This window comes from Schistocerca piceifrons, chromosome 1 (genome assembly GCF_021461385.2).
Source record: "Schistocerca piceifrons isolate TAMUIC-IGC-003096 chromosome 1, iqSchPice1.1, whole genome shotgun sequence".
NCBI classification, from domain to species: Eukaryota; Metazoa; Arthropoda; class Insecta; order Orthoptera; family Acrididae; genus Schistocerca; species Schistocerca piceifrons.
The window spans coordinates 726076595-726103961 of NC_060138.1; the positions used below are offsets into that span (position 1 = coordinate 726076595).

The 27367-nt window shown below is 40.7% G+C and overlaps 1 protein-coding gene across 1 annotated transcript in view; it reads right to left on the reverse strand.

The window, feature by feature from the left end:
* Window positions 1-1616: 1616 nt before the first annotated feature.
* LOC124711173 (39S ribosomal protein L9, mitochondrial) overlaps window positions 1617-27367 on the reverse strand; it is a 38304-nt gene continuing 12553 nt past the window's right edge. Inside the window, exons 3-5 of the mRNA XM_047241101.1 lie at window positions 19242-19405; window positions 18234-18434; window positions 1617-1826 (exon numbers count right to left, since the gene is read on the reverse strand). Coding sequence (XP_047097057.1) covers window positions 1698-1826; window positions 18234-18434; window positions 19242-19405 — 494 coding nt within the window. The 3' untranslated portion in view covers window positions 1617-1697. The remainder of the gene's footprint in view (window positions 1827-18233; window positions 18435-19241; window positions 19406-27367) is intronic.

Consider the following 27367-nt stretch of genomic DNA (forward strand, 5'->3'; position numbering starts at 1 on the left):
CAAACCCACCACGAAAAGTCCTCTTTGTCACCACCACATTATCATCGTTTTTAAAGAACATTTTTACGACAAGGCCTCAATGCTCACCAAACCACAGCACGGTGACTACTGAAAATATTGTCCCCCCCCCCCCCCCCACATCTAACACCACTACTCCCACTTCTCTACTGCACCTGCATGATCTTCAGTGATTGAAACTAGGGAGTCCATTCTGCCTCACCTTATATAACTGTTGTCTGGCTTCTGTACAAGTTGTAAATAGCCTTTCACTACCCATATTTCACCCCTGCTACCTTCAGGATTTCAAAGAGAGTGTTCCAGCCAACACTCAAAAACTTTCTCCAAGTCTACAATTGCCATAAACTTGTGTTAGCCTTTCCTTAACCTATTGTCTTAAGATAAATTGTATAGTATATCTAAAAACACAGATGATGTGACTTACCGAACGAAAGTGCTGGCAGGTCGATAGACACACAAACATACACATGAAATTCAAGCTTTCGCAACAAACTGTTGCCTCATCAGGAAAGAGGGAAGGAGAGGGAAAGACGAAAGGATGTGGGTTTTAAGGGAGAGGGTAAGGAGTCATTCCAATCCCGGGAGCGGAAAGACTTACCTTAGGGGGAAAAAAGGGGTATACACTCACGCGTGCGCACACACAACACACACACACACACACACACACACACACACACACACACACATCCATCCGCACATCACACATGTGGGAAGGAGAGAGAAAGACGAAAGGAAGTGGGTTTTAAGGGAGAGGGTAAGGAGCCATTCCAATCCCGGGAGCAGAAAGACTTACCTTAGGGGGAAAAAAGGCCGGGTATACACTCGCGCACACACACACACACACACACACACACACACACACACATCCATCCACACATATACAGACACAAGGTAAGTCTTTCCGCACCCGGGATTGGAATGACTCCTTACCCTCTCCCTTAAAACCCACTTCCTTTCGTCTTTCCCTCTCCTTCCCTCTTTCCTGACGAAGCAACCGTTTGTTGCGAAAGCTAGAATTTTGTGTGTATGTTTGTGTTTGTTTGTGTGTCTATTGACCTGGCAGCACTTTCGTTTGGTAAGTCACATCACCTTTGTTTTTAGATATATTTTTCCCACGTGGAATGTTTCCCTCTATTATATTAAAGTATTGTTTATTACATTATGGTGGTCTAATTACTATCTGAACAAGAATACAATAATACAAGAAAACCTTGGTTTATTTTAAGAACAGCCAATCAACCTATACAAAAACTTTGTTAACCTCTTTAGTAAAAACCATTGTATTCCACTTAAGAAACTACTTCTAAACCCAATCTGGATTAACCATGTCCTGCACAACAATTCCTTGTTTACACATTTGATTTCAAAGCAGGCAGTGGGGAAACATTCCTAAAAACACATACTGAGAATGATATATAACTGTTCTGAGTTTATTGATGTGATGATTTATTCCTGTGATAGAACAGTTCTTTACTCACACTAAGAGAAATCAAACTTTAAGTGAACATTTGAAAAATATTTACCCAAATACAACTAATCACAATGAAACTTGGGATACAGGGAAAAAGCTTGAAACATTTTCTTCCCAGTGCACAAAATGCATGAAAATCAAAATTTTGTTTTATTTTGCAATTATCACAATAGATACAATGTTCAGTTATTCGGTGCTATAAAAGTACTCAAGACTGCTCCAAAACTGGGTCATCAGGTAAGTTCCAATACTCCGGAACATATGGCAATCTGTCACTAAGTTTGGTGCTCCAGTGATGGATCCGGCATTTGACATCAACCTTCTCCCGGCCATTTATCTGGAAAGAAAGTATACAAAGTGAAATTTCTCAATGAATGTCCCAGTACGAGGGGTGTTCAATAAGTAATGCAACCCTTTTCAGACATTATGTAGGTTTTGTTCAAGATTCCAATACGCCACTTTATTCCCCACATAATATCCATTCAAGCAATGGCCTTATGCCACCTTACTGGGAGGACCTCTATGTACACATGGTATCACTCCACTAGTTGACACTGGAGCCATCATCCAAGTACTACTTCCCACGGAGTGCATCCTTCACTGGGCCAAACAGACAGAAGGTGCACGATCCAGGCTGTAGAGTGGATGAGGAAGAACAGTCCAATGAAGTTTTGTGGGCTCCTCTCAGGTCTGCAGATTTGTGTGAGTCCTTGCATTGTCATGTAGAAGGAAAAGTTAGTTTGCATTTTTGTGGTGACGAACATGCTGAAGTCATTTCTTCAATTCCATGAGGGTAGCACAATACATTTCAGAGTTGATCATTGCACCATGAGGGAGGACATCAAACAGAATAGCCCCATCAAGAGTTCCAGAAAATTGTTGCCATGACTTTATTGGCTGAGGGTATGGCTTTCAACTTTTTCTTCAGAGGAGATGTGATGTGGTACCACTCCTTGGTTGCTGTTTTGTTTCCAGTTTGAAATGATGAACCCCTATTTCATTGCCTGTGATGATGTTTGAAAGCAAGCAAGTCTGCACAGATAGTCTTTCATTGCTCTTTACGGTCTTCTGTTAGGTGGTAAGGAATCCAGTGGGCACACACTTTTGGGTACCGCAACTGGTGGACAAGTGTGCCAGCACTGCCAACAGAAATGTCCAGTTGTGCTGCGATGCATCTGATTGTGACCTGTCAATCACCTCGAATGAGTGTCTGCAAGTTCCAATACTGCAGGAGTCACAGGTGGGTGCAGCCAGTATGGACTCGAGATATCAGACAGCTTTGCGCGATCTTGTTGTGTTGATGAAAAACGCCTTGCCCAACAACTCAGCATGCTTTTGTTCACTACCAGATCTCTGTAAACATTCTGCAATTGTCTATTTGTATCTGTGAGGCTCTGGTTTTCTGCCAAAAGAAACTCAATGACAGCTCTCAGCTTGGAACACACCACCATTACAAACGCCATTTTGTAAGGGTGCATATAGTGCCACTACCTACCAGAACTTCATGGAACTATAGGGATTGAAGCAGAAATATTACACGAGGACCCATGTTTTTGAACTGAAACTGGGGCAGAAAAAATATGTTACATTATTTATTGAATGTCCTTCATAGTTTGTAATAAATGCTCCTATCTTTTTTGGAATCTAATTACTGTTCATTCTAGACATAAGTCCCAGATGTAAATTTAACAGTCTCTTCATAACAATTCCTGTCATGATAACCTCTTAAAAACTACTATTGCTGTTTGTAGTTCGAGATAATAAGTAAATTTAATACCTAAGCTCTGTCCACGTGAATTATCAGATTTTACTGTCTGATAACAGAAAATATTTGTGAAATGTTACAAATTATGATCAGTTGCCACGCAACTAAGCAAGGAAAAACTAAAGAAAGTTTTCATTTCACTGAATATTCTAGAGTAGGCTGTTTCAGCTTGAGTGCCTGCCCATGGCACAGGTGGTCAGACGAGGGCAAAAAGCTGATATGTGGGCCACTAACCTACGGGATCATACTGTCCTCAGTGAGGGCCCACTGGCAATGGTGACCAATCTACACAATAACAGCATTACACTAAATTGCATATTAGCAGCGAAAGTTATAACAATTTCTAGGTCTCATCTGGAATCTTCACACAGTCAAAAAGATAATGGATGCTTTTAAATAATGTGGATTTGAGAAACTATTAATCTATTTACAGTTAAATATCTAACAGTGGGAATGAGAAGTGCCACACCCCCTGTGTATACAGCTGTTGCTTACCTTTGAGAAAAAGCTGTGAATCTTATGAAATATCTGAAAAGTCACTAACTCATATATCTAATGCTCTTCTTAGCCCAAATTTAAGCAATAGCAACTATGCAAATTTTAGCTCTCAACCAGATGTGCCAAAGTATGATTCGCCATCATCATAAATTTATAGCTATAAATTTGCAATGTACGAAGAGACAGATTGCTGCTTACCGAAAAGAATACATGTCAAGTTGCAGACAGGCGCAATTAAAAAAAGACTCACATAAAGCTTTGAGCTGCAGCAGTCACCAGTAAAAGAGAGATACACACACCATTCACACATGCATAAGCAAGCACACCTCACATACACACAACTGCCAACTCCAACATCTCAGGCCAGAATGCAACGTCACCTATACCTTTACCTACACCTTACTAACTTTATTCTAATCCATAACTTCTTCTCATTTGAAGGGAAGATTATGTACACAAATATGTAGCTCAGCCATGGGCACCTGCATGTCACCCTCCTATGCCAATCTTTTTATGAGCCACGCAGAGGAAACCTTCCTAGCCTCTCAAAACACCAACCCCTAGACTCGTTCAGATTCACTGGTGAAATCTTCATGCTCTGGTCTCAGGGCCAAGACATCCTATCTTCATTCTTTGACAACCTCAACACCTTCTCTCCCATACGCTTCCCTCCTCAACCCAGCATACCACCCTCCTAGATGCTGACCTCCTCCTCTCTGATGGACTCATCAACATCTCTGTGCACATTAAAACTAACAACAGTACCTGCATTTTGACAGCTGTCATCCCATTCACACCAAAAGAAATCCCTGGCCACCCGGGGACAGCATATCTGTACTGACAAAAGATTGCTTGCTCACTATGCTGAGGGCCTCATCAAGGCCTTCACAGACAAGCACTGTCCCCCGACCTAGTTTGCAAACAGATCTCCCATACCATTTCCCCTCACACTCCCAATCCTCCCACCATCCCGAAGAGCCAGGGTTTCGATTACACCATTCCTAAAGTGGTGTTCCATTGGCCACCCAACTTTCACAACATCCTAGTTCATCCCTATGCCACTACCACTCCCAACCCCTTGGCACATGGATCATATCCTACTGTGGAAGATCCAGCAGACCTGCCCAATCCACCCACCCAGCACTTCGTATTCCAGTCCTATCACAGGTTTATCCTACCACATCAGGGCTGGGCTACCTGCAAAAGCAGCCATGTCATTTACCAGCTCTTCTGCAGTCATTACACAGTATGACTATCAACCAGCTGTCCATCAGGATGAATAGCCATTGCCAAACTGGCCAAGAGCAAAGTAGACAACCCTTTGGCACAACATGCAGCTGAACATAACACATTCGATTTCAACATCTGCTTCACTACCCAAGCCCCAAGCCATCTGGATCCTTCCCTACACCACCAGCTTTTCTGAACTGGGAGTTATCCTTACAGCACATTCTCTGCTCCCATAATTATCCCAGCCTCAACCTATGTTAAGATACTGTCCCCACACCCTTCATCCAACAGTTTCCATTCCCTCTGTCCTATCATCTCCTGCCCATGCTGCTCTCCAACCCTGTTTATTTGCAGTCCTCTGCTAAAGCATCCGCCTATCTTTCCCTGCTCCTCTCCTTTTTTGTTCCTTTTTTCCCCCCACCTCCCTACCCCACAACCTCCTGACACTGCGCCTGTCGGTATTCTAGTCCCTGCACACTCCACCAGACAGCGTTCGTCTCTCTCCACACTTATACACACTAGCCATACCCCTTTCCTGCTCCCTCCAGATCACTGCTCACATCCCACGTGATGCATTCCGGTCTGAGATGCTGGAGCTAGCATTTGTGTGTGCGTGAGGTTCTAAAGTTTTCCTGACGAGAAGACTGTGTGGTACTGGGGTGCAAGACTCACACGTCTCTCGTGGGTAATTTACATATTGTGTGCAGCCGACCTTCTCAGGACAGACGGCTGCGTCGATCTTAACAATGCTTCTTCTCCGAAGATTTCGTGCTGGTTAGGGAAATGATACCAAACTACTTCTCTACTTTTGAAATGATTTTTTACTCTCAGAATACTTTAATATCAACTTTGCTATATTTTCTTCTTCACAATAAAACAACTACACAAGTTTCACATGCACTTTCAAGTCTCGCAAAACAACCCAGTCTGGAAAACCTTAGTACTTAACATACATACTTCGTTTGTTCCCAACAGTAACTACTATTTTACTGCCAAAGAGTAGCCCTTGATTACTCCTCGTACTGGACATACGGCTTCCAAGGCATGCGCAGCCACCACTTGTCAATGCCGATAGACCGCCACAACTTTAGTCTTCTCGTAACACACGCCTGTCCAGCACACACATAAACCGTGATGCAGTAGACACATTTCCATCCTCACACACTCATCCTTCAAATATCATGTGTTCGAGATGGTGAAATACGAGTGTCTCTAGAATTTACCCCGAAATTCTCGAGGCACTACAAGGTGTGCTTGCTTTTGTGTGTGTGTGTGTGTGTGTGTGTGTGTGTGTGTGTGTGTGTGTGCTTGTTTTACTGGTGAAGGCTGTTGCCAAAAGCTATATGTGAGTGTCTTTTAATTGGGCCTATCTGCAATTTGATGTGTCCTCTTTATAGTAAGTAGCAATCTGTCTTTTCCTATACTGTTGATATTCCTAGCTGGAGTTTCCATTGTTTGATTTAACTATACATTTGACAATAGAAAAGGATAGATAGCTACTCACCATATGGAAGAGATGCTCAGTGACAGACAGACACAACAAAAAGAGTGCTACAAATTTGATTTTCTGGACAAAAGACCTCCTTCTAAAGTAGAAAGCACACACTCATTCACACAAGCCATTGAGGCCAGAGACAGTGGTCATGTGTGAGTGAGTTGCGCTTGTGTCAATGTGTGTTGTTTTAGAAGATGGCCTATTGGCTAAAAGCTCAAATTGTGTGTGTGTGTGTGTGTGTGTGTGTGTGTGTGTGTTTTTGCATGATCACATTTTGTCTAATTTGATGAAGGCTTGTCTGGCTGAAAGCTTTGTTTGACAGTCTTTTTGTTGTGCCTATCTGCGACTCAGCATCTCTGTAATATGGTGAGTAGCAACTATCCTTCCCATAATATTGTCGTTATTCCATCCTGGAATTTTCATTGCTTAACTAGACATCTGCATAAGTTAAGTCAAATGGTTCTATGTTTTCATGTGTTTACTGGATAGTGATTGTGGAAAGCAAACAAGAAATTTTGAGAACAAATGTTCAAGTGAGAGAGTGTGTAATATAATGACTGAAAGTTGGTACAGACTGCTGCATTTCAATTATTTGGATTTAATGGAGATTCTGATCTGAATGTTCAAAGATAAGTAATGAATTACCCACACACCTGTCTGGGATACATAGAAACAACACTAAAGCTAAAGATACCACATAAAAAGCTTTAATGTACAGACTGAGAAAAATACAGCTTAACAAGCTCACCAATTAATCACTGTAGACACAGGATTTGGTTATCAATGAAATAACTCAAAAACTGCTTTGAGAATTAGATGTCAAATACTGAACAATTCATTCATTTGCACATCACATTCCATAAATTTTATAAAGGAAAAGAACCTTCAGGAATGGGAAGTGATTCAATGTATACATTAACTAAACAGAAGCAACTCTTAGAAACTAAATTTGTATCCAATACTCACAATAAGCTATGACTACATTGTTTATTTATGTTTACACCACCTAAATATACATATGTGATTTAGAAGGCAAGCCACTACATTGAAAATAGCTGCTGATGTCTCAGTGTTATTACCCAGCTGCTGTTTATCACCTACTGGTAACTTATTTGCATGAACACATTAATAATTTTCAAATTAAATAGTTACCTACACCTGTAACAACAGAGGTGTAAAGGTTGTGGGCTGGGTGTGGACAACTAGTTCTCTGATGGAGATGGAGAGAAGATGTAAAAAATGAAGGCAGAGTGTTGCGACAAATAATTTATTGACTTGTAAGTTGTACAGACTTAGGTATACGGCCCATAGGGATGGGCGACGGTGGCTATTGGTGAACCAAGGCTAAGGTGGGCAGGCAATGATGCGCCAGTGTTTTCGTCAATCTGGCTCGGTGGCGACCTTACTAGATGTGCATTATTCAGGGCTGGTAACATGTCAGGAGGCACCACCTCTGTCCTCATAACAGTGGCCCAACTGAGCCAACACTCAGCACAGCAGTTGGCAATTGCATTGCCTGGGATCAAGTCTCAGACCAATGGCTGGAGGGTGCTGACTGGCACTGGTGAGCCCCAGTGGCTCGGAGTTGAGAGGACACTAGCTTGACACCCAGTCCGTCCAACCTGAGGCTGGACCACCAGCTGACTGTCCAGTTGAAATGTGGAAGAACACTGGTGGCCTCACGGCAGGTGCCAACTCACAGTTGATGCTGATTCAAAGTTCAGCTATGGCAGTGTGCCCAGCCTGGTCAAATGGTCAGCTTTTATACATAATAAGATAGGTCTTGCCGCAGCTGAGGTCAAGTACGTGGCCTGCCAAGTACCACCAAATAGTCTCGAAACACTGTGTATTGCCCCAGCACCTGCGTCACAGTTGCAGCGCCACTGGCATGATGTAACTGCTGAGCTAGCAAGTGCCAACAAGCGCCTGGATCTCAACATCGGGCCTGGCTTCTCCCTGTACCGCACACTCCCCCCCCCCCCCCCCCTCTTGAAATAATTCAACACAAAGAACTCATGATTGGCTAAAGCCTGGGTGAAACCAAGACACTGTTACCTTACGCTTCACTCTCTTTAAATTCCCAATCAAAACACAAGTCCAGAGTACTAATTATAGTTTAGCTGCCATCTTTATTATACAGTTAGCTATTTCACTTTTATGGGCTCAGACACACTTCTCTGATTCTTGATTTCTGCACTACATCATTTCAATTCTCCAAGCCTTCGCCATTTCCTCACTTGAGCCGACACTATTAGCATCAAAAGACAGTAAGGGTGGGATCTGGCCAATTTTATGCTTTAAGTAGCAATAAACATGATAAATGTGACTGCCAGAAGGGTCAGGTCTTAAGTAAGATTTAAATAATATAGGTTTTCTTTACGTAAAATTTCAAAGGGAAGGTTCATAGGTGGTGTCAGAGTTGTCATTCCGGAGATGGTGGTGAGTAACTGGTAGGTGGGTTCATAAATATTGCAGCTGGTGCTATTGATCAGCAAATCTTGCCCTTGTAGTCCTAAACATTGTGCACTACCAAGGCATCCTTGGTCGTAGTAGGTACAGCTGATGACTACAGTATCTGCTACTGAAAAGAGGCAAAATGACCTATCTTTTTGGCACAACTCATTTTTACCTACAATTACCTCACTTGGCCACTCAAATGAAGGTGCCTCAATGCAGAACAAGTTGAGCTCACATGATCATGGTATGTATTAGTTTTGTGGGGCAGATGGTAACATACTCAGCCTGGCATTGCAGCAGCTCCAAGATGGAGAACAGTGCAAGGGGCTTCCTGCCTGGCTCTGCAGCAGCTCCAAGATGGAGAACATTGCACAAGAGTTCCTGCCTCCCATTACCAGCAGTTCCTCGTGTACTCTGTCACAAGAATTTCCTCACTCCCCCCATCATCTTTAATGAACAAATCAACTCACAAAACAATACAATTCAGGAAAGAATCTTTAAATTTGAAGCTATATACCCAAGACTAACTCACATGCATGTACACATTTGCAATCAATGACAACCTACTTCCTATTGCGAGTCTACATTGGACAGGAAGCTACTGCTACACAAAACACACAGTTCATAAAATAAGCAACATAATGCACTACATAACACTGATGTATCCCCAACAAACTAAATTAATTACACTATGTTTCCACTATAAATATACCAATAACAAACACTGATAAAGGCACAGATAAAACACACATATTTTTGCATCCTAGAAGGCAAGGCAATCAATAATTTAGCTCACAAGACCACATCGTGGCCTTGGGTGTACAGAAACATTGCAGTAACCACAAGAGTATCTTGTTCCGTTTGCCTGCCTTACCTTTCTTCCTTGCCACCTCCCTGCCCTCTTTTGAAGGAGCTGCCGGCAACTGAGGCAGTGCCTCAGAGGTTTTCTTAATTCGACAGACTCACCCTACATGTACAACACTGGCAGGAGTTGAGAGTTGTTAACTCTACATTAACCAGGCACGTTATTTCAATTACTTGATAAAACCCTTCATACTGCACAACAAACTTATCCGTTTTCCTTTCTGAGATGTACAGATCAGTCAACATAATCCACTTGTTGAGTGGGGTACTTGAGTACTTGGCTTTTCCCTTATGTACACCTTCTGTTCTGGGACACTGTACACCCTTCAATCTCTTAGCAAAATTCTGTTTACAGGAACCAAGAATATCCCTAGTGATCATTTGGAATAGTCTGCTAGCCTCGTGTAACCTCTGCATGTAATCTGTTGATGACTTAGCTCAGCCCTTTACAAGTATGGTACACAGTTTTTGACATGCTGTATCACATGCTTCTTCTGCGTTCGCCACCAGTATTTTCCGCAATGCGTCATTCTGAAGATCATCAGCCTCCATGCCCTGCCATTCATATAATGAACTGAGTTCACTTTGTAAAATGCTGTAAATCCTGGTCAGCAGCTTTTCACCACTCCTCTGCAGATATAGCAATACATACCATGGTGCGTATCTTGTCAATGTGTCTGCATTACTACGAGCCTTCCCAAGACTATGTTGGCTTCTAAATCGAACTCACTTAACCATAAAGCCTACAGAGTCAAGTGGATAGGCAGATCCTTAACACCAACAGGCCATTTCGGTGCTGCATGATGTGTTACAGCTTTAAGATATTGACCAGACAAGTATCAACCAAAATATGTGATTCCATACATCAAACTGAGCATCTCTTTTTCAGTAGATGAGTAGTTTTTCACTACCTAATTTAGCTGCCTAGGAGCATAAGGTACTGGACGCTCTTCTCTTTCAATTTCCTGACTCACAATGACCTCCACGGCATGACTGCTTGTGTCACACGATAATATAAATTGTTTTTGGGTGCATGTCTGTACCTATCTTTCGATTTAAATACCTGCAATCATAACAAATACAGGGTGTGTCAAAAAACGTATACACACTTTGAACTGTCATAGACAATTTATTTCCCGTTCTACAAGGTTAAATATCTGTGAGAAAGTAATGTTATGTTTCTTCAACAGGTGGCAGCAGTGGCAAGGAAGTAACTGCAACATGGTCGATGTGCGTTTGAGCTTTGAAGCATGGAAGCAGATAATGAAGTGGTACTGGAAGTTTGAGAATGTAGCTGTGCTTCGAAGACAGTGGAGAAGCGAGTTTGGTACAAACCACCTTCAAGGTTAACAATTAAACGTCTATGAGACAAATTCAAAATTCATGGAACAGTGTGTGATGTACATAAATGTCGATGAGGGCGACCTTGTACAGCTACAAGTGATGATTCCACAACTGCGGTCTTAGAGCTGTTTCAGCGTTCACCTCAAAAATCTTCAAGGCAAGCGGCACGAGAGAGTAATGTAAGTGCTAGTAGTGTGCTATGCATTCTGAAGAAAGGCAAGTTTTATGTGTACATTCCAAGGCTGGTGCCACAGCTAATTGACGACGATCCAGATCAAAGGTTAGAATTTTGTGAATGGGTTCAGGAGATGGTGAGACGTGAACCGGGATTTAAGGGTAGCATAATTTGGTCAGACGAAGCCCAATTCAAACTCAATGGAACTGTCAATAGGCACAATTGTGTGTACTGGGCTGAAGACAATCCTCACATTAGAGTCGAAAAGGCTGTGAATTTGCCTGTTGTAAATGTGTGGAGTGTTTTGTCTGCAAGGGGACTCAGTGGGCCTCTCCACTTTGAAGGTACTGTTACTAGAGAAACATACCTAACAATGCTTGCTGACTCCATATTCCCTGCCATTCGTGCATTATACGGTAATGATGAGTTTTATTTCCAACAAGATGGCACCCCGCCGCACTATCATAGGGACGTACGAGCATACCTGGATCACAATGTGCCAGGCCAGTGAATAGGACACAGGGGACCAATCAAGTTTCCTGCACACTCTCCAGACCTCACGCTGCTGGATTTCTTCATATGGGGCACAGTAAAAGATGAGGTGTACAAACATAAACCACATAACCTGGACACACTTTGGAATGAGATTCAGGCAGTGTGCGCAGAAATCTCATTGGACACTTTGGTACGATGTATGGAATCAGGGGTGACTCGTACTCAGAAATGTATTGATGCTTAAGGCCACCAGTTTGAACATTAATCACATTTGCAAAGTACATTTATTTTTCCAATTGGACTTTAAGCTCTCCATTTCCAGAAATTTAACATTGTAGAACAGGAAATAAATTTTCTATGCCACTTCAAAGTGTGTATACATTTTTTGATGCATCCTGTATATAAGCGTTACTACTGTCTGGGGCCTTTTATGGTATAATTATGAGGGACATTCCTTACCTAATTCCTCATTTTCCATCAAGGGGGCTCAACCACAAGGAAACTTCATTGTAAAAAAGAAATACACCATGGCATCATGAACGATACACCTTGCACTATTTTTCAACATAGTCACCATCAACAGTGAGGCACTTGCTGCAGGATGGAATCAGTTTGAAGAAACCACTTTCGTATAACTCTGTGCCCTGGGATGCAATGAACACACACACACACACACACACACACACACACACACACACACACACACCCTGATCCACCTCAGCATTGGTTTGGAAGTGACATCCTGAGAGAGCAGCTTTCAATGCAGGAAACAGGAGAAAGTCCTTTTCTGAACATGCAACAAATACCAATGACCAATCATTTGACATGACATGACCTTTTCACCATAATGCTCTGTAGGCATTATGGACACACTAATATCAAATGCCCATTCATACCAGATAAAGCAGGCACTTCCATTCATGACCACATTTTCAGTACACTTCATCTGTCATTGTGATGTGCACTCAAATAACTCCAGGCACACTGCTCAGCTGCTACTCTCTCTTCTCTTCTCCAGCTAATCATTCCTCCTCCACTGACACCCCTTCCATTGTTGGACTAGCAATGGGTGTCGATTCATGTGGCATTCATTTGTGTTACCTAGTATACCATTCTCTCTTTCAAAAACAATAAAGGAACTTACTTTCAGACACAGGGAGGATTAAACAATTTCGGGTATTTTTCGAATAATCTTTCAATTTCCTCCCTACCGTGCTGCTGTGCGGCTAAGTCAAAAGACTGTCCCCACATTGAATATTTTTATCTGGAATCTCTACCTAATTCTTACTCCTCCAACACTTCCAAGCTGGCCAGACAGGCAGCTTTTATACACGACAAGGTAATTTTTCTGCTGCAGCTGATGTCATGTACACAGACTGTTGACAGTACCTTTATATGGTGTTGATTATGCTCTTTAACTGACCTCTGATTGTAATATTGACTAATATTTGATGGTGACTGTCAGTACTAGTGTATTTTAATGTAGATTTTGCTGAATCATCTCAAAATGTCAATTATTGTCTCAACGACCATGTTGTATCCGCATGAGCCAGTGGCATGGTTTAAGTGCTGAGTCAGCAGGTGTTGGCAAGTGTCTGGCTTTCGGCACTGGGTCTTCACATGTGGCCTCGTCGTTACAGAAGACTGTTTACAACACAATACCACTTGTCATGCAGCTCTACAAAGAACAATGCTACCTGTCCATTAGCTAACATAAATATTTAATCCCTGAACATAAATAACAAGACTCTTTGTGAGAGGATTCGTTAATGATGTAAGATTTAAATTTTCTTTTAAATGGGTAGGGAGCACCAATGATTGCTGTATGTTAGATGGCTGCCTGTTGAAACAATTTTCACAGGAGTACCTGTGCATCCTAAGACAAGAAAGTAAAATCTACATTAAAATACACTAGTGCTGACAGTCACCATCAAATATTAGTCAATATTACAATCAGAGGTCAGTTAAAGAGCATAATCAACACCATATAAAGGTACTGTCAACAGCTGCCTTGTGACTGCTGTTATATGGAGTTGCCCCTCCCCCTCCCCCTCCCCCTACCCAATAACTGCACTGAAGACATTTTCACAATTTTCTGCCTCTTGTGTCCCTTATGCTACTTCGTCATTTTGTATTATTTTTCTTGCCCTTATTTAACTCATTTTAAGGTAGTTTTCTCTTTAGCATCTCAATCCTTCCCCTTTCCTGTAACTTCATCTACTAGCCTCTGGGAGTCATACATAAATTCTTAACCCCCTGCTTCACTCATTTCTCTCACACCAGAGAGAGCAGGGAGAGAGGGGGAGGGAAAGAGGGAGAAAGGGAGAGAGGGGGAGGGAAAGAAGGAGAAAGGGAGAGAGGGGGTAGGAAAGAGAGGAAGGGGGAGAGGGAGGGAGGGAAGGACAGAGAGAGGGGGTGAGAGAGATGTTGGACTATGCACCAAGGGTGAACAAAAGTTCAGTAGCTTAACAGTAATAACAACCTTTTTATTTGTCTGTCTGGCAGCCGTCAATTAATATTATGTAAAGGATAGATTGCTACTCACCATACAGAGGAGATGTTCAGCTGCAGACAATGAGAAGACTGCTGCATATGTGAGCTTTCGGCCAAAAGGCCTTCTTCTAACATAGAAAACTCACTAATATTCAAGCAAGCACAACTTACACACACATGACCACTGTCTCGGGCCACTGGAGCCAGACTGTGACCAACTGTGCCTGATGGGAGACGCAATCTGGATTGGGGGAGAGAGGGGGCTATGGAGGAGGCTGGGGCATGGAGGGAGGAGGGGGTTAGTAGGGCTGTGGTTGGGGGAGGATGTAGTGGTGCTTGTGGAAACATGTAGGACAGGATAGTACTGTTAGGTTTAGTCAGGAGGTTTGAGGGTGGGGAGGGGGGGGGGGGGGATGAAAAAGGAGAGAAGTAGAGGAAGGGAAGAAGACTAGTGAGTGCATTGGTGAAATAGAAGGTTGTGTAGTGCTTGAGTGGGAGCTGGGCAGAGGACAGCTGGGTGAAGGGCAGGGGCTGGTGATGGTTGAGGCCAGGGAGGTTGCAAGAATATAGGACATATTGCGGTAGTATTCCTATCTGCGCATTTCAGAAAAGCTGATGTTGGTAGGGAAGATCCAGATGGCAGAGGCTGTGAAGTAGTCACTGAAGTGAAGCACACTGTGTTGGGCAGCAGGTTCTGCAACTGGATGGTCCAACAGTCTTGCATCTAGGTCTATTACACAGATAAGAGCCATGATGCAAGGGGTTGGGAGCACTGGTGGAACAGGGGTGAACAAGGATATTGCATAGGTTCAGTGGGCAACAGAATACCACACTGTGGGAGGGGTGGGAAGGATAGGGGTAGGACATTCCTTGGTTCAGGACACGACAAGGGGTAATTGAAACCCTGGCAGAGAGTGTGATCCAGTTGCTGAAGTCCTGGGTTGCACTGAGTTACAAGAGGAGTGCTACTTTGTGGCCAGACAGTGGGATTGTGGGAGGTGGTAGATGACTGGAGAGACAAGGCATGGAAGATCTGTTTCTGTACAAGGTTGGGAGGGTTAGGTCTGTGAAGGCCTCAGTGTGACCCTTGGTATATTTGGAGAACTCCTCATCACTACAGATGTGATGGCCACAGGTTGCTAGGCTGTATGGAAGAGAATTCTTGGTATGGAATGGGTTGTAGCTGTCAAAGTGGAGGTATTGCTGGAGGTTAGTAGGACTGATACAGACTTAGTGATCTTTGAGTGGAGGACAATACTGAGGAAGGTGGCCTCTTGTGTTGAGGAGGACCAGATGAAGCAAATGAGGGAGAAAGTGTTGAGATTCTGGAGGAATGGGGAGAGAGTGTCCTTCCAGATCACTAAGATATCATAATGAATCTGAACCATTTGGAGGTCTTAGATTCTGAGTGGTTAGGAAGGATTCCTCCAGATGGCCCATCAATAGGATGGTGCTATGTGGGTGCCCACTGCTGTTACCATGGATTTATCGGTAGGTGATGCCTTTTAATTATGGGTGAGGATTCAGTTGGTTGTGGTGACCAGGAAGGAGGTTGTAGGTTTGGAATCAGTCAGGCACTGGGAAAGATTGCTCAAAGATTGCTACGGCAGTACCTCTGTCCGTATCAAACCTACTAACCACCAGCAATACCTCCACTTTGACAGCTGCCGCCCATTCCATGCCAAGAAGTGTCTTCCATACAGCCTAGCAACCTGTGGCCATTACATCTGTAGTGATGAGCAGTTGTTCTACAAATATACCAAGGGTCACACTGAGGCATTCACAGACCTAAACTGGGGCATTATGAATGTTAGTGTTGAGGGAGGTGGCATCATTAGTGAAGAGCATGGTGTCATGTGGTAAAGGAACAGGAACTGTGGAGACTAAGTGGAGGAAATAGTTGGTGTCTCTGACATAAAAGGGTAGGTTACGGGTAATAGGCTGAAGGTGTTGGTCCAAGAGAGCAGAAATTCTCTCAGGAGGCGCAGTAACTGGCTCAGTGGGGTATCCTGGATGGTAGGGTTTATGGATTTTAGGAAGCATATACAGGGTACGAGATCGGGTAGTGGTACTGGTGAGGAGACAGCAGACTCAGAGGACAGCTTCTGGGATGGCGTAAGGAGTTGAGAGAAGACTAAAGATCCTGTTATATTTGTGGAATGGGTTCACTGTGGCAGAGTTTATGGGTGGACGAATATAAAAGCTGGTGGAATCCTTCTGCCACGTAATCCATGTGATTCAAAATGACAGTGGTGAAACCTTTGGTGGCACATAAGACTATAAGGTCAGGACCAGTTTATAGGTGGTGGACTGCAGTTTTCTGTGCAGACATAAGGTTAGCTTCCTTGTTGCGGATTTAGGGAACAATTGTGAGGCAAAGTTTGAAATTCTGAAAAATTCTGGAATGTTAACATAGGTTGATTTGGAGACAGTGAGGGTGAATCACGGTTGGATGGAAGAGTGCACTGAGTCACATAGGATTCAACATTGGCTTTGGGTCGAGTTTGATTGGTACGATTTGTGGAGAACAAGTGTTTCCACTGCAGGAACCTGGAGACAGAGGGAAGGTCTTTAACAAGTACAGCATGATTTAATATGGGAGTGGGGAAAAACATAAGACCTTTGGAAGAGGAAGACATTAGAGTTTAATATCCTGTCAACAATGAGGTCATTAGGGACGGAGCACAAGCTCAGACTGGAGAAGGATGGAGAAGGAAAGTGGCCATGCCCTTTCGAAGGAACCATCCCAGCATTTGCCTTAAGCAATTTAGAATAACCACAGAAAGCCGAAATAATGATGGCTGCATGTGGGTTTAAATTGTTGTCTCCCGAATGTGTGTCCAGTGTGCTAATGTAAGACCTTTGGAAAGAAATGATACTAATGTGGGATTAGGGCTCCCTGTGAAAGCAGCCAAGTGATCTACAAAATAAGCTGCAACCACAATGCTGTTTTCTACCTGGGAATGACTACCAACAAGTTGTCTGTCCACATGAATGGCCATCGACAAACTATGGCCAAGAGACAGACGGACCACGCAGTTCCTGAAAATGCTGACCAACGCAGCATGTTTCACATCAATGACTGCTTCAGAGCCTGTGCCATTTGGATCCTCTATACCAACACAAGCTTTTCTGAACTGCGCAGGTGGGAACTCTCCCTGCATTATACATTATATCCTATGTTCCCAAAACCCCCCCTCAATCTTCACTAGTCCCTACCCTTCACCCATCTATCCCTCTCCCTGCTCCCACTGCAGCACTAACTATTTCACCAACACACCCTCTAGTCTTTTTTTCCTCCTCTACTTCTCTCCTATTCCTCTTCACCCCCCCCCCCCCCAAACCCAGCAGTCCTACCCTGTCCCGATCACGTCCCTGCATGCTCCCACAAGCAGTAATACACCTGCCCCACCTCCACCCTGCTATTCCTCCCCCATCCTAGCCCCAGCCTCCTTTCTTCTCCCATCAAGCTCAGTTGCTCACAGTCTGAACTCAATGGTCAGAGACAGTGGTCTCGTATGCGACAGTTGTGCTAGCATGAATGTGTGTGTGTGTGTGTGTGTGTGTGTGTGTGTGTGTGTTTTCTGCATTAGAAGAAGGCCTGTTGAAAAGCTCTCATGTTCCTGTCTGCAACTTAACATATCCTCTAGACGGTGAGCAGCAATCTGTCCTCATAATAATATTGTTGTTATTCCACCCTCGATTTACCATTGTTCGACTGATCCATCCATCAATGTTTAAAATATCTAGTGGTAAGTTCTTTTAATTATTTTCATTCCATACAATATTTTTCATTATATTACGAATTCTATGCTCTTGCAATAAAAACACGAAAAGTTATGTTACATGATGCACTGTTACAAAAACAGCCACACTTAGTATCTTTCATACTGCTGTTTTCAGACTACACTCTAAAGCAAGCACTTACCGTTACAGCAACATAAAATATTTTTCCCTCCTTGTCCAAGTCTGGGCCAGTTATTGGTTTATCAGGTATTTTGATAGCTGCTTCAGGTACATACACTCCACGTTTGCGTAACGATGCTCGTACATGCCATGGCTCCACTGTCCATGGAACTTCCTTATTCATAATTATTGGTAGATTCATGTTTGACAAGAATCCCAGTGTCTGAAAAAAAAAATGCAAAAGAAAGTACACGTATTTTCTTTTATTACTAAGAAGAACAATGTCCCATCATTAGTCAAAAATGTTTTCAGCTGTACTGGTTTGAATGTCATCACATTCTGTCAAAGTAGTGCCATTCAAAATTTCCCATTTACAATGTGCTATACAGGTGACTTTTGGCAGCACTATATATGTTAAGATTGATCAGTGAAATTAACCATATAAGGTAGATTAGGAAGACATTGCTCAGTTATTACCACAATAATTCTCCACATTAACTGGTTTTGGAAAACATCATTTTCTCATGTGAAAATTAAGCAACGTATGAAGCTTTGCAATATTTTGGTAACAAACTTGAGACCTCAGTTAAAAAAAAATAAAATAAAATAAAATAAATTAAAATTAAAAAATTATATCCTCATATTTCTCAGAGTACCGAGTAAGAGACTGGATAATTACACTGCCTTTGTAGTTTCAGATTATAAATTCATACAACAGGAAGTATGCTCAATGACAGTCAAAGATAATTAGAAGTTCTATCATCTGTCAATTATCAAACATCTGGGAGAAAAGTAACATACTTCACAAAAGTCAATTGTATATATGCAGAATCTGTATGTAGTACAAATTTAGAGCAGTACCATACATGACATAGCTATAGTAATAATCTCATTTTCTGGCAACCTTTAAACACTCTTCATCGATGTGGCAAAATAACGGACTGCTGAGAATGTAGGAGGGCTGAAGGATACAGCAAATCAACAAATGTTTAGGTGCAAGATAGCTTTCAATAAAATGTACTAAACTTACTCGCTGAACAAACGGTGAGCTATATGTTCGTTGTCTATTATTTTCATCTGTACAATATCTTTCAATGTTGTTTGGTGTAACATAAACTGCAAGACCTGGGAGTAGAAGCTCGTTGTAGGCATAGTTTGGCTTCACAAACACCCTGTCACCTCGGTCTCCAAGACCTGCAAGGTAAATTTACTGTTTACTCTTGGAATTACGTTCCTACAACCAGTACATATTAACAAAACGTTTATCGATAAGATGTAATAAAACAAAACAAAAAATCCATTGTTGCAACAAAAACCAGTAAATAATGTGACATACAAAATAGAAGAAATAAATTCAAAGGAATTGTACATGTATTTCTTTTCTATATGCACCCTGTGCTTTTCTTTTCAGAGCACAGGTCTCATCTTTGACATATTGAATACTGGCCCTTCTTTGAAGAGCTTGTTAGTAAAAGAGTGACAAGCTATCTTAATGTCTATGAATCCCAAACAGAGTAGTAATTCACACTCATCCTTCATTCTATAACTTTGTTCATAACTTGCAAATGGTCCATTGTACTGTATCCAATTCCAAAGCAAACTTGTTGCCAATCCTGATTAAAGTCCCAAGTTTTTGCCATGCGAGTGGTGATAATTTTAAAGTTTATCTTGTGCACTATGCAGAGGAGTGTGCCAGGTATGTAGTTTTTTTGTCTCTTTTCTTGTGAAGTAATACATTCATAGTATTGTTACAGTTTTGGGGAATTGTCTTTCTCCAAAGATGTTTTAACATAATTTTGCTATTTCATTCTGTAACAGCTTACTTTACAACCAACACTGTAATACAGTAATCTTTCATAAGGCTAAGTCAATTCATTATATTGTATTTACATAAGATGTAAATTTTTAATTGTTTTCCACATTCCAAAAAACAATTGCAAGAAACCTGACAGATTATTACTAAAGTTATGTAATTTTCTTCAGCTTTAACTATTTCCACGGAAATACTACGAGGGTCTTCCACAAAGTAAGTTCTGTTTCTATTTCTATCTGCGGCAGCACTATGATTGCAGTTCTGAGCATGCACGGCAATTACTCTGACTCAAGGAGAAGACACGTACGCCATTTTCAGATCACTGATGCCAACATGTGCTTTGTAGTGCTTCTTTATAATGTCAGCCATAATTGAAAATGCTGCCGCGTGTGAAATCAGATCTGTGATTAGTTTTCTAAATGCAAAGAAAGTTAAACCAAAGGAAATTCATCAGCAAATCTGTGAGGTTTAAGGACAATGATTCAATGATTAGAAGATGGGTCAGACTGTTCAATGAAGGACATGATCAAGTGCACAATGAAGAATGAAATGGACGCCTGTCTGTGGTTACTGATGAACTGGTCCACACAACTGAAGAGAAGATTAAGCACAACTGTAAGTTTACACTTAGTGCCGTTGCTATGGAAGTTTCACAAATCTCCCCATCACTAATTCAGGAAATTGTTACTGAAAAACTGAAATTACGAAAACTTGCCCTAGATTTGATCAAATATTTGACGATATTTGTCAAAGTTCCTTATTACACTATCAAATTTCTTTGACAAAGATATTGGACAAAGAAATTTGATAGTGTAATACCAGCCTACGCTAATCTTGACACCTCAAAAAGTCATGTGCACCGTTTTTTGGGACAGAAAAGGCATTTTGCTGACTGATTTCTTACCACGAGGCCAAACAATCAATGCACATTTTCTTCAAATTCTTATTATTAATAACTATATCTATTACAAAACTTTTATTGTATCTCTTTAAATCCTCCCAAAGGTATTTATTAATCTAGCAAATTCCTTCACATTCCTATTTTCAAGTGCCGCAAAGTCTGATATTCTCTTAAGAGCTGTGTTGTGCAATTTTAGTTTTTCTTTGCCTTCTTTTACCTGCTGTAACTTATGCTGTTTGTATAAGTAACTTTGGTAAATAATTGCTTATCTAAACTAAGTCTGTATAACCTGCACTTTCCAAGATACTGAGCTCGTTGTTTAATATAACTTGGGCCTTGCAAAGTCTATTTTCCATTTGTTTTCTTTTGGCACAAAGTATTCTTCAACAAATTCTACTACTGTATGATCTCTGTCGTTTGTACAATTCCCAAGTTTTCTTGATAAAAAACCATTCTATGTTTTTAGTTCTACTTTTACCTTAATATCTTTCAATGTCCTCTAGCACCGGAACTGCTGCCATTTGCATGTTTCTATAACTCTTTGTAGAGGTTTTTCCATCACCTCATCATAATTATTGTTTGTTGGTGTATAAACCAAAGATGCGCACAGGAATAGAATGTGCTTTGTCTGCATTATTAGATAGTTCAGGACAGCATTTTGAAAGTTTGAAACTAAAATTAATGAATACAAAAGTTATTTTGAAGGATATGTTATATAAATTAAATTTAATATAAACCGAGTGCTAAAAATTTTAAATTGTGGCTTTATTGGCATAATGTTTAAAGGAATGTCATGTGTTAAAAGAGAGATAAAAGTGCCACTTGAATAAAGCAACACTCAAGATCTTGTTAGAAAAATTGTATTTTTGTTAAATACAGTGTGTCAGATTATTCTGTAACGAAAAAAAAGTTTGAAACAATAAAGATACTTCATAGTAAAGAGGTTCTCTTTGCTATTTTAATTTCATGTGACAAAGTGGCAACTTTGTCTCAAATCCACTTGTCAGCCTAGTGTAAAATATTTGTGTAAAACACGGTAGCTTCTTATTTGCAATACACCTTCAAAACCTGGAGATACTGATACTTTGCTTTTGATGTTGCCAGAGTACCCATAAAGACAAATTATTATTATTATTATTATTATTATTATTATTAGCACTATACAAAATTATTCTAAAAATATTTTATTATACATTTATATTTTACCTCTGTATGCAGGGGACAGATAGTCCCCAGAGTGCTGCTCTTGAAGTCACTATGAAACTCTCACCACTGATAAGATTCAAACTCTATTTTTAGCTACCCAATGTTGAGTGAGGTTTTTGCCTCTCTGATGGACAATGTTAGGAAATGACATTTCCTCAAATATCCATTCTTCAGAAATGACCCCAATTTTGTATACCATATGTTGATTGATCACCACAACATCAAGAGGCTTAGGTCCCACTGAACATCCACCATGATCCACAACCAATCCATTGGAACTTTTCCTACTGCCTATGTGTTAATCAGTTCCATATTCTTATCAAACTCTGTAAAAAGAGTGTCCTCTGATAAAGTTCCAAAGGTTTCTGTTCACTCACAAGATAATTAAGATACCTTGATAGAGTGTAAGTCTTGTTCTAGCCCAAGCACGAATCACAAAAGCTTCAAGATGTTTGACTTTCTTGTGTAGTTATTCTGTCACAAAGTGATCTGAAAGGGTTACAACTTCTTTGCCCCCTTTTCTTCCAACATCTTCAGTAATAAGTGCAGAATACTGAAGTCGCATTTGAAAGCTGATGAATACTGAAAGAGCAAACAGACAACTGCCTTTTGTAATACATGTTTTGTAATACATGTAATTAGTACTTACATTTAGTAAGCGTACAGTTTTTTAGTAGTCCAGAGTGCTTCTGTTTCATCAGACTTCTTGTTTTTTTAAACAAGTATTTCTCTTTTCAGAATAAAATGTTTCACCTTTGCGTTTGGGTATTTTCTGGTCGATGGCGATCTTATTAATTTCTTTCAAGACTTGTTCCTTCATGACATCTAAATTTTCAGATAACATTCCATTCAGCACTTTCATCTAAGCAATGTAACTACTGCAGGTTGAGTACATATCATTCCTAGGATACCCAAAGCTATATTGAATTTGGTGTTGAATTCTGTTCTATGCTTTTCACATGGAATGTCAAAATTCGAGTATTTTCCCAGATCAGTCACTGTAATTTTTCAACCAAAAGTTCCTCTTTTAAATTCTTGTCCTGTCTTTGTGGTAATGACTTGATCTACCCCTAAACGAATGAATGCAATCATAAAATTCCATTTCGACTTCTTCCTTAATTTCCCACGGCCTACTTCCATGCTTACCCTCTCCAGCACAAGGAGACTTGTTCAGCTTCAGAAACTTCTGGGCTGTCATTAATCATCACCTTGTTACTTCATGCACTGCCATAAAGGCTTTTCTTTGTGTAAGAATTTCATGTAATACAATGTCATCACCTTTTACTCTTACTCTGTTACTGAAATTACACTCTTGAAACTGTGCTTCATCTTCAGTCTTCCTCGATCACCTTCTGAGATGTGGAAGTATTGTAATGAGGCCTTTCAGATACAATGGTTGTTCATTTCAGTCTACCATATCACTAATTTTTTGTATAATATTTTATCTTTCTTCAGCACCTACTGTTATCAAAAAATGTCTCTGAGCACTATGGGACTTAACATCTGTGGTCATCAGTCCCCTAGAACTTAGAACTACTTAAACCTAACTAACCTAAGGACATCACACGCACCCATGCCCGAGGCAGGATTCGAACGTGCGACTGTAGCGGTCGCGCAGTTCCAGACTGAAGCGCCTAGAACCGCACGGCCACACCGGCCAGCTAGCACTTAGCACCTCAAAACACTTTAACTTACAGTTGCAGTCTTCTCCTACTTCATGTGAGTGAACCTTTAATTTCTTCATGACTGTGCTCATTCACCCTCATAACTGCCTTTTCCTAACATCTGAGGTCTCTGTCTTTCATCCTCAGATGCAATACTCATCATTCCAAATAAATAATAAACTCTTAAAACAGAAATGAATAACCTGCATTACTCAACAGAATGTCTCAAACTAAAGGGACAATAAAGGAAAATTCTCTGTTTCTTGCTTCGACATTGTCAACCTACAAGGAATCTAAAACCTAATAAAAAACATTGGACAAATCATATTTATTCCCTGTAGCGAGACACATTAGCATGTTCTTTCCCTGCATGGGTAATCTAAAATATTAAACACAGAATCCTGTGTGTGTGTGTGTGGGGGGGGGGGGGGGGGGGGGGGTCTTGCTGATGCACAACCAGGTTTTTTTTTTTAAAAAAAAAATCATGATATTCCGCCTGAGTCCCCTTCAATGTCTGTGATACTGTTTTTAATTTTCTTGTACATAATTTTTTAAAAATTTGAATTTCAAAACTTCCTTGTTGCTCTGTAGAAAAATGTATAGCCTTACTTTAATTCTATGTGGTCTTCTGCCCTTCCAGTTCCACTGGCTTCTCTATCTTTCTAAATATTCCACATTTTATACACGACTAAGCATTAAAATTGAAACATCATGAATACAGCAAAAAACATCAATTTCTCATACAGTGCAGACCTATAACATTCTTGAATATGCAAATTATTATCTAGAGATAAAAATAAATCATGCTACTGCATCAGAATACATTCCATTGTACTTCACCAGCTATTCTTGTCAATATTTTGTGAAATAATGCATTGCGGTTGATTTTTAGCCAAACTGTGCAACTACAGAGAATCTTTATGAATTTAAACCAAGTCTGTTTTTCAACATAAACTTTGAAACAACCATGTGAGTGTAAAAATACAGTATTTATAATGCTTGCAAAATACCCAGGTAATTACCTCTTCCTCTGTTTTTACAATGAATGTCAGCCCAGCATGCATAAATCAGCAACTGCAAAATAACAGAAGTAGCTAACATTATACATGAAGTTCTCATGTACACCTTACAATTCCATCCTGGAAATTTATTTGCAATTTCAAATTTTCCACTGCCTTTCTTTTTCATGCCCTTTAGGAAAATTATAATAAATATAATATACTGAGCATTATTTCAGTTTACTTGCAGTGTATGTGATACAAAAGACTGAAGATAAAAAGAAAGAGAGGACTCTACCCCACAATCCTCAGATTTTCATTCTGCACTCTTCCCACTGAGCCAACGCTGACAGGAAACTATGCTAACTGGCTCATGCCTAGCCTGACCCATGCAAAAAATGCTGATTTTCTCTAAACACTTGGCCATCTGGAGCTCCCTCATCCATGACTTTAATTTCTGGCCAAAACCTGCTTGTCATAAATTTGAATGAAATCTTGTAAGAAAAATGGGTTGTGAGGTAGCAATGAAGGTGGATCTATGCAAGTAACATTTCAGCACAACTGCACGAAGCAACTTGAAGTAAAGTCATCTAAATTCTGTATAAAAGGAAAGATTACACACAAGGTTTCTCACACGGAAATTGCATCTGAACGTTGTTTGGGAAAAGATGTTATGCCTCATGTACAAAGGAGAAATATCTAACAGCATGTCTTGGAATTTGACAGCAAAAGGATAATGGCCCATTGAGACTGCAGTTTATTGTTCTACAATATAACTGCCCATGTTTTTCAGTATCCCATGAATGTTATACAAATACGGAACTGATGGAGTGGGGTAGGTCATACTCAACGCTATGCAGGTTCTCAATGGCCCCACACAACTAGCAGCCAAGAGGATAAACATGTTCTTCACTTGGCCATATAAAATCATATGGTCACCCAGAGTGAGGAAAAGGGCTTATTTGCAGAAGACAAGTGTCCACATGGGCAGTACGCCAACATAGCTCCACGTCTCCTGCATACAGCATCGTGATGACTGTATTGTGTTTTGAGTATCTGGGGAGAATGAACATAGCCAGGTTGTTTACCTTGAGGTTGAAGCTCGCTTTTCTGTCATTTTTGCTTAAAACAAATTTGTTTTCGGATACAATCCGTCTTGAGTCAACACAATTTTTTCTTGGTTTTACTCATACATGTTTAGCTGAAGATACAGCATTGTTTTCTTTCTGTTAAATAACAGGAAAATTGCTCATTACTCTCTGAATGCATAACAATTTCAGTTTTTTAAGAACAGTATTCACCAACTTGATAATTTTTTACATCAAGTTCTTTATGGTTGCACATTAGAAACTGTGAGAGAAAACCAGGTATAACCAAAAACACAGAAAACCACAAAAAATACAGCATTTGGTATCAAAAAATTCCGTAACATTTGTAATTTCGCGCCAACGGTGTGTCAGAGCAAAATGCGGTTGGTATCCCTGCACACACCTGTGTTTAATGTGTAGCTGTTGGAAGTTTCATTGTTGTCTGTCTGTTAGTTATCGTTCAGTGCTGTATTGAGTAGAACGTCATGTTGCACAGTTTGCACATTTCAAAATGGTGGAGTTAGAGAAGCAATTTGTCTGCATTAAATTTTGTGTCAATTTCAAGAAAATCTTTACAAAGACACATCAAATGATGCAGGAATCCTACATTGATGATTGCTTAAGCCATACTTGGTGTTACAAATGATTCACACAGTTTAAAAATTGTCAGATGGAAGTTAAAGATGACACCCTACAATGTCTACCAACAATGCTCATGTCAGGAACATCAATGAAGCTGTGCATGCCAATCAAAGAGTGACTTTCTGAAAGATTGCAGAAGAATGTAACATTTCAGTTGGATCATGTCATGAAATCCTAAAACAGTGTCTGGGAATGCATCGTGTTACCACCAAGTTCGTCCCACAGCTCATGAGTCAAGACCAGAAACACCTTCGCCATGCTATCTGTGAAGAGCTATTGGATCATGCAAATGACAATGAGATGTTCCTTAAGAGAATCGTAATTGGTGATGAGATGTGGGTTTACAGTTAGGATGTAGAGACCAGGGTTCAGTCTCACAATGGGTTGGTAAAGGTTCTCCAATACCAAAAAGAACTTGTTAAGGCAGGTAAAATGTCAAAGCCATGTTGATAGTTTTCTTTGACTTTGAAGGATTAGTTCATCATGAATTCATGCCACAGGGACAAACTGTTAATCGATGGTACTACTGGGACATATTGCGATGACAGCGAGAAAATAAGAGAAGGAAATGGTCTGAAATGTGGTGTGAGAATTCATGGCTCTTGCATCATGATAACACACCATGCTGGTGCGTGATGTTGCACAAAAAACAAAATCACTGTGCTGCCTCATTCTCCGTTCTCTCCAGATGTGGACCCTGCGGGCTCTTTCTTAATTTCCAAAGTTGAAAACCACACTGAAAGGACGAAGATTTGCAACAATAGACAAGATAAAATAACATTTGCACGGAATCCAGCAAAAGGCGTACCAAGACTGCTTCCGGATGTGGAAACAGCTTTAGGAG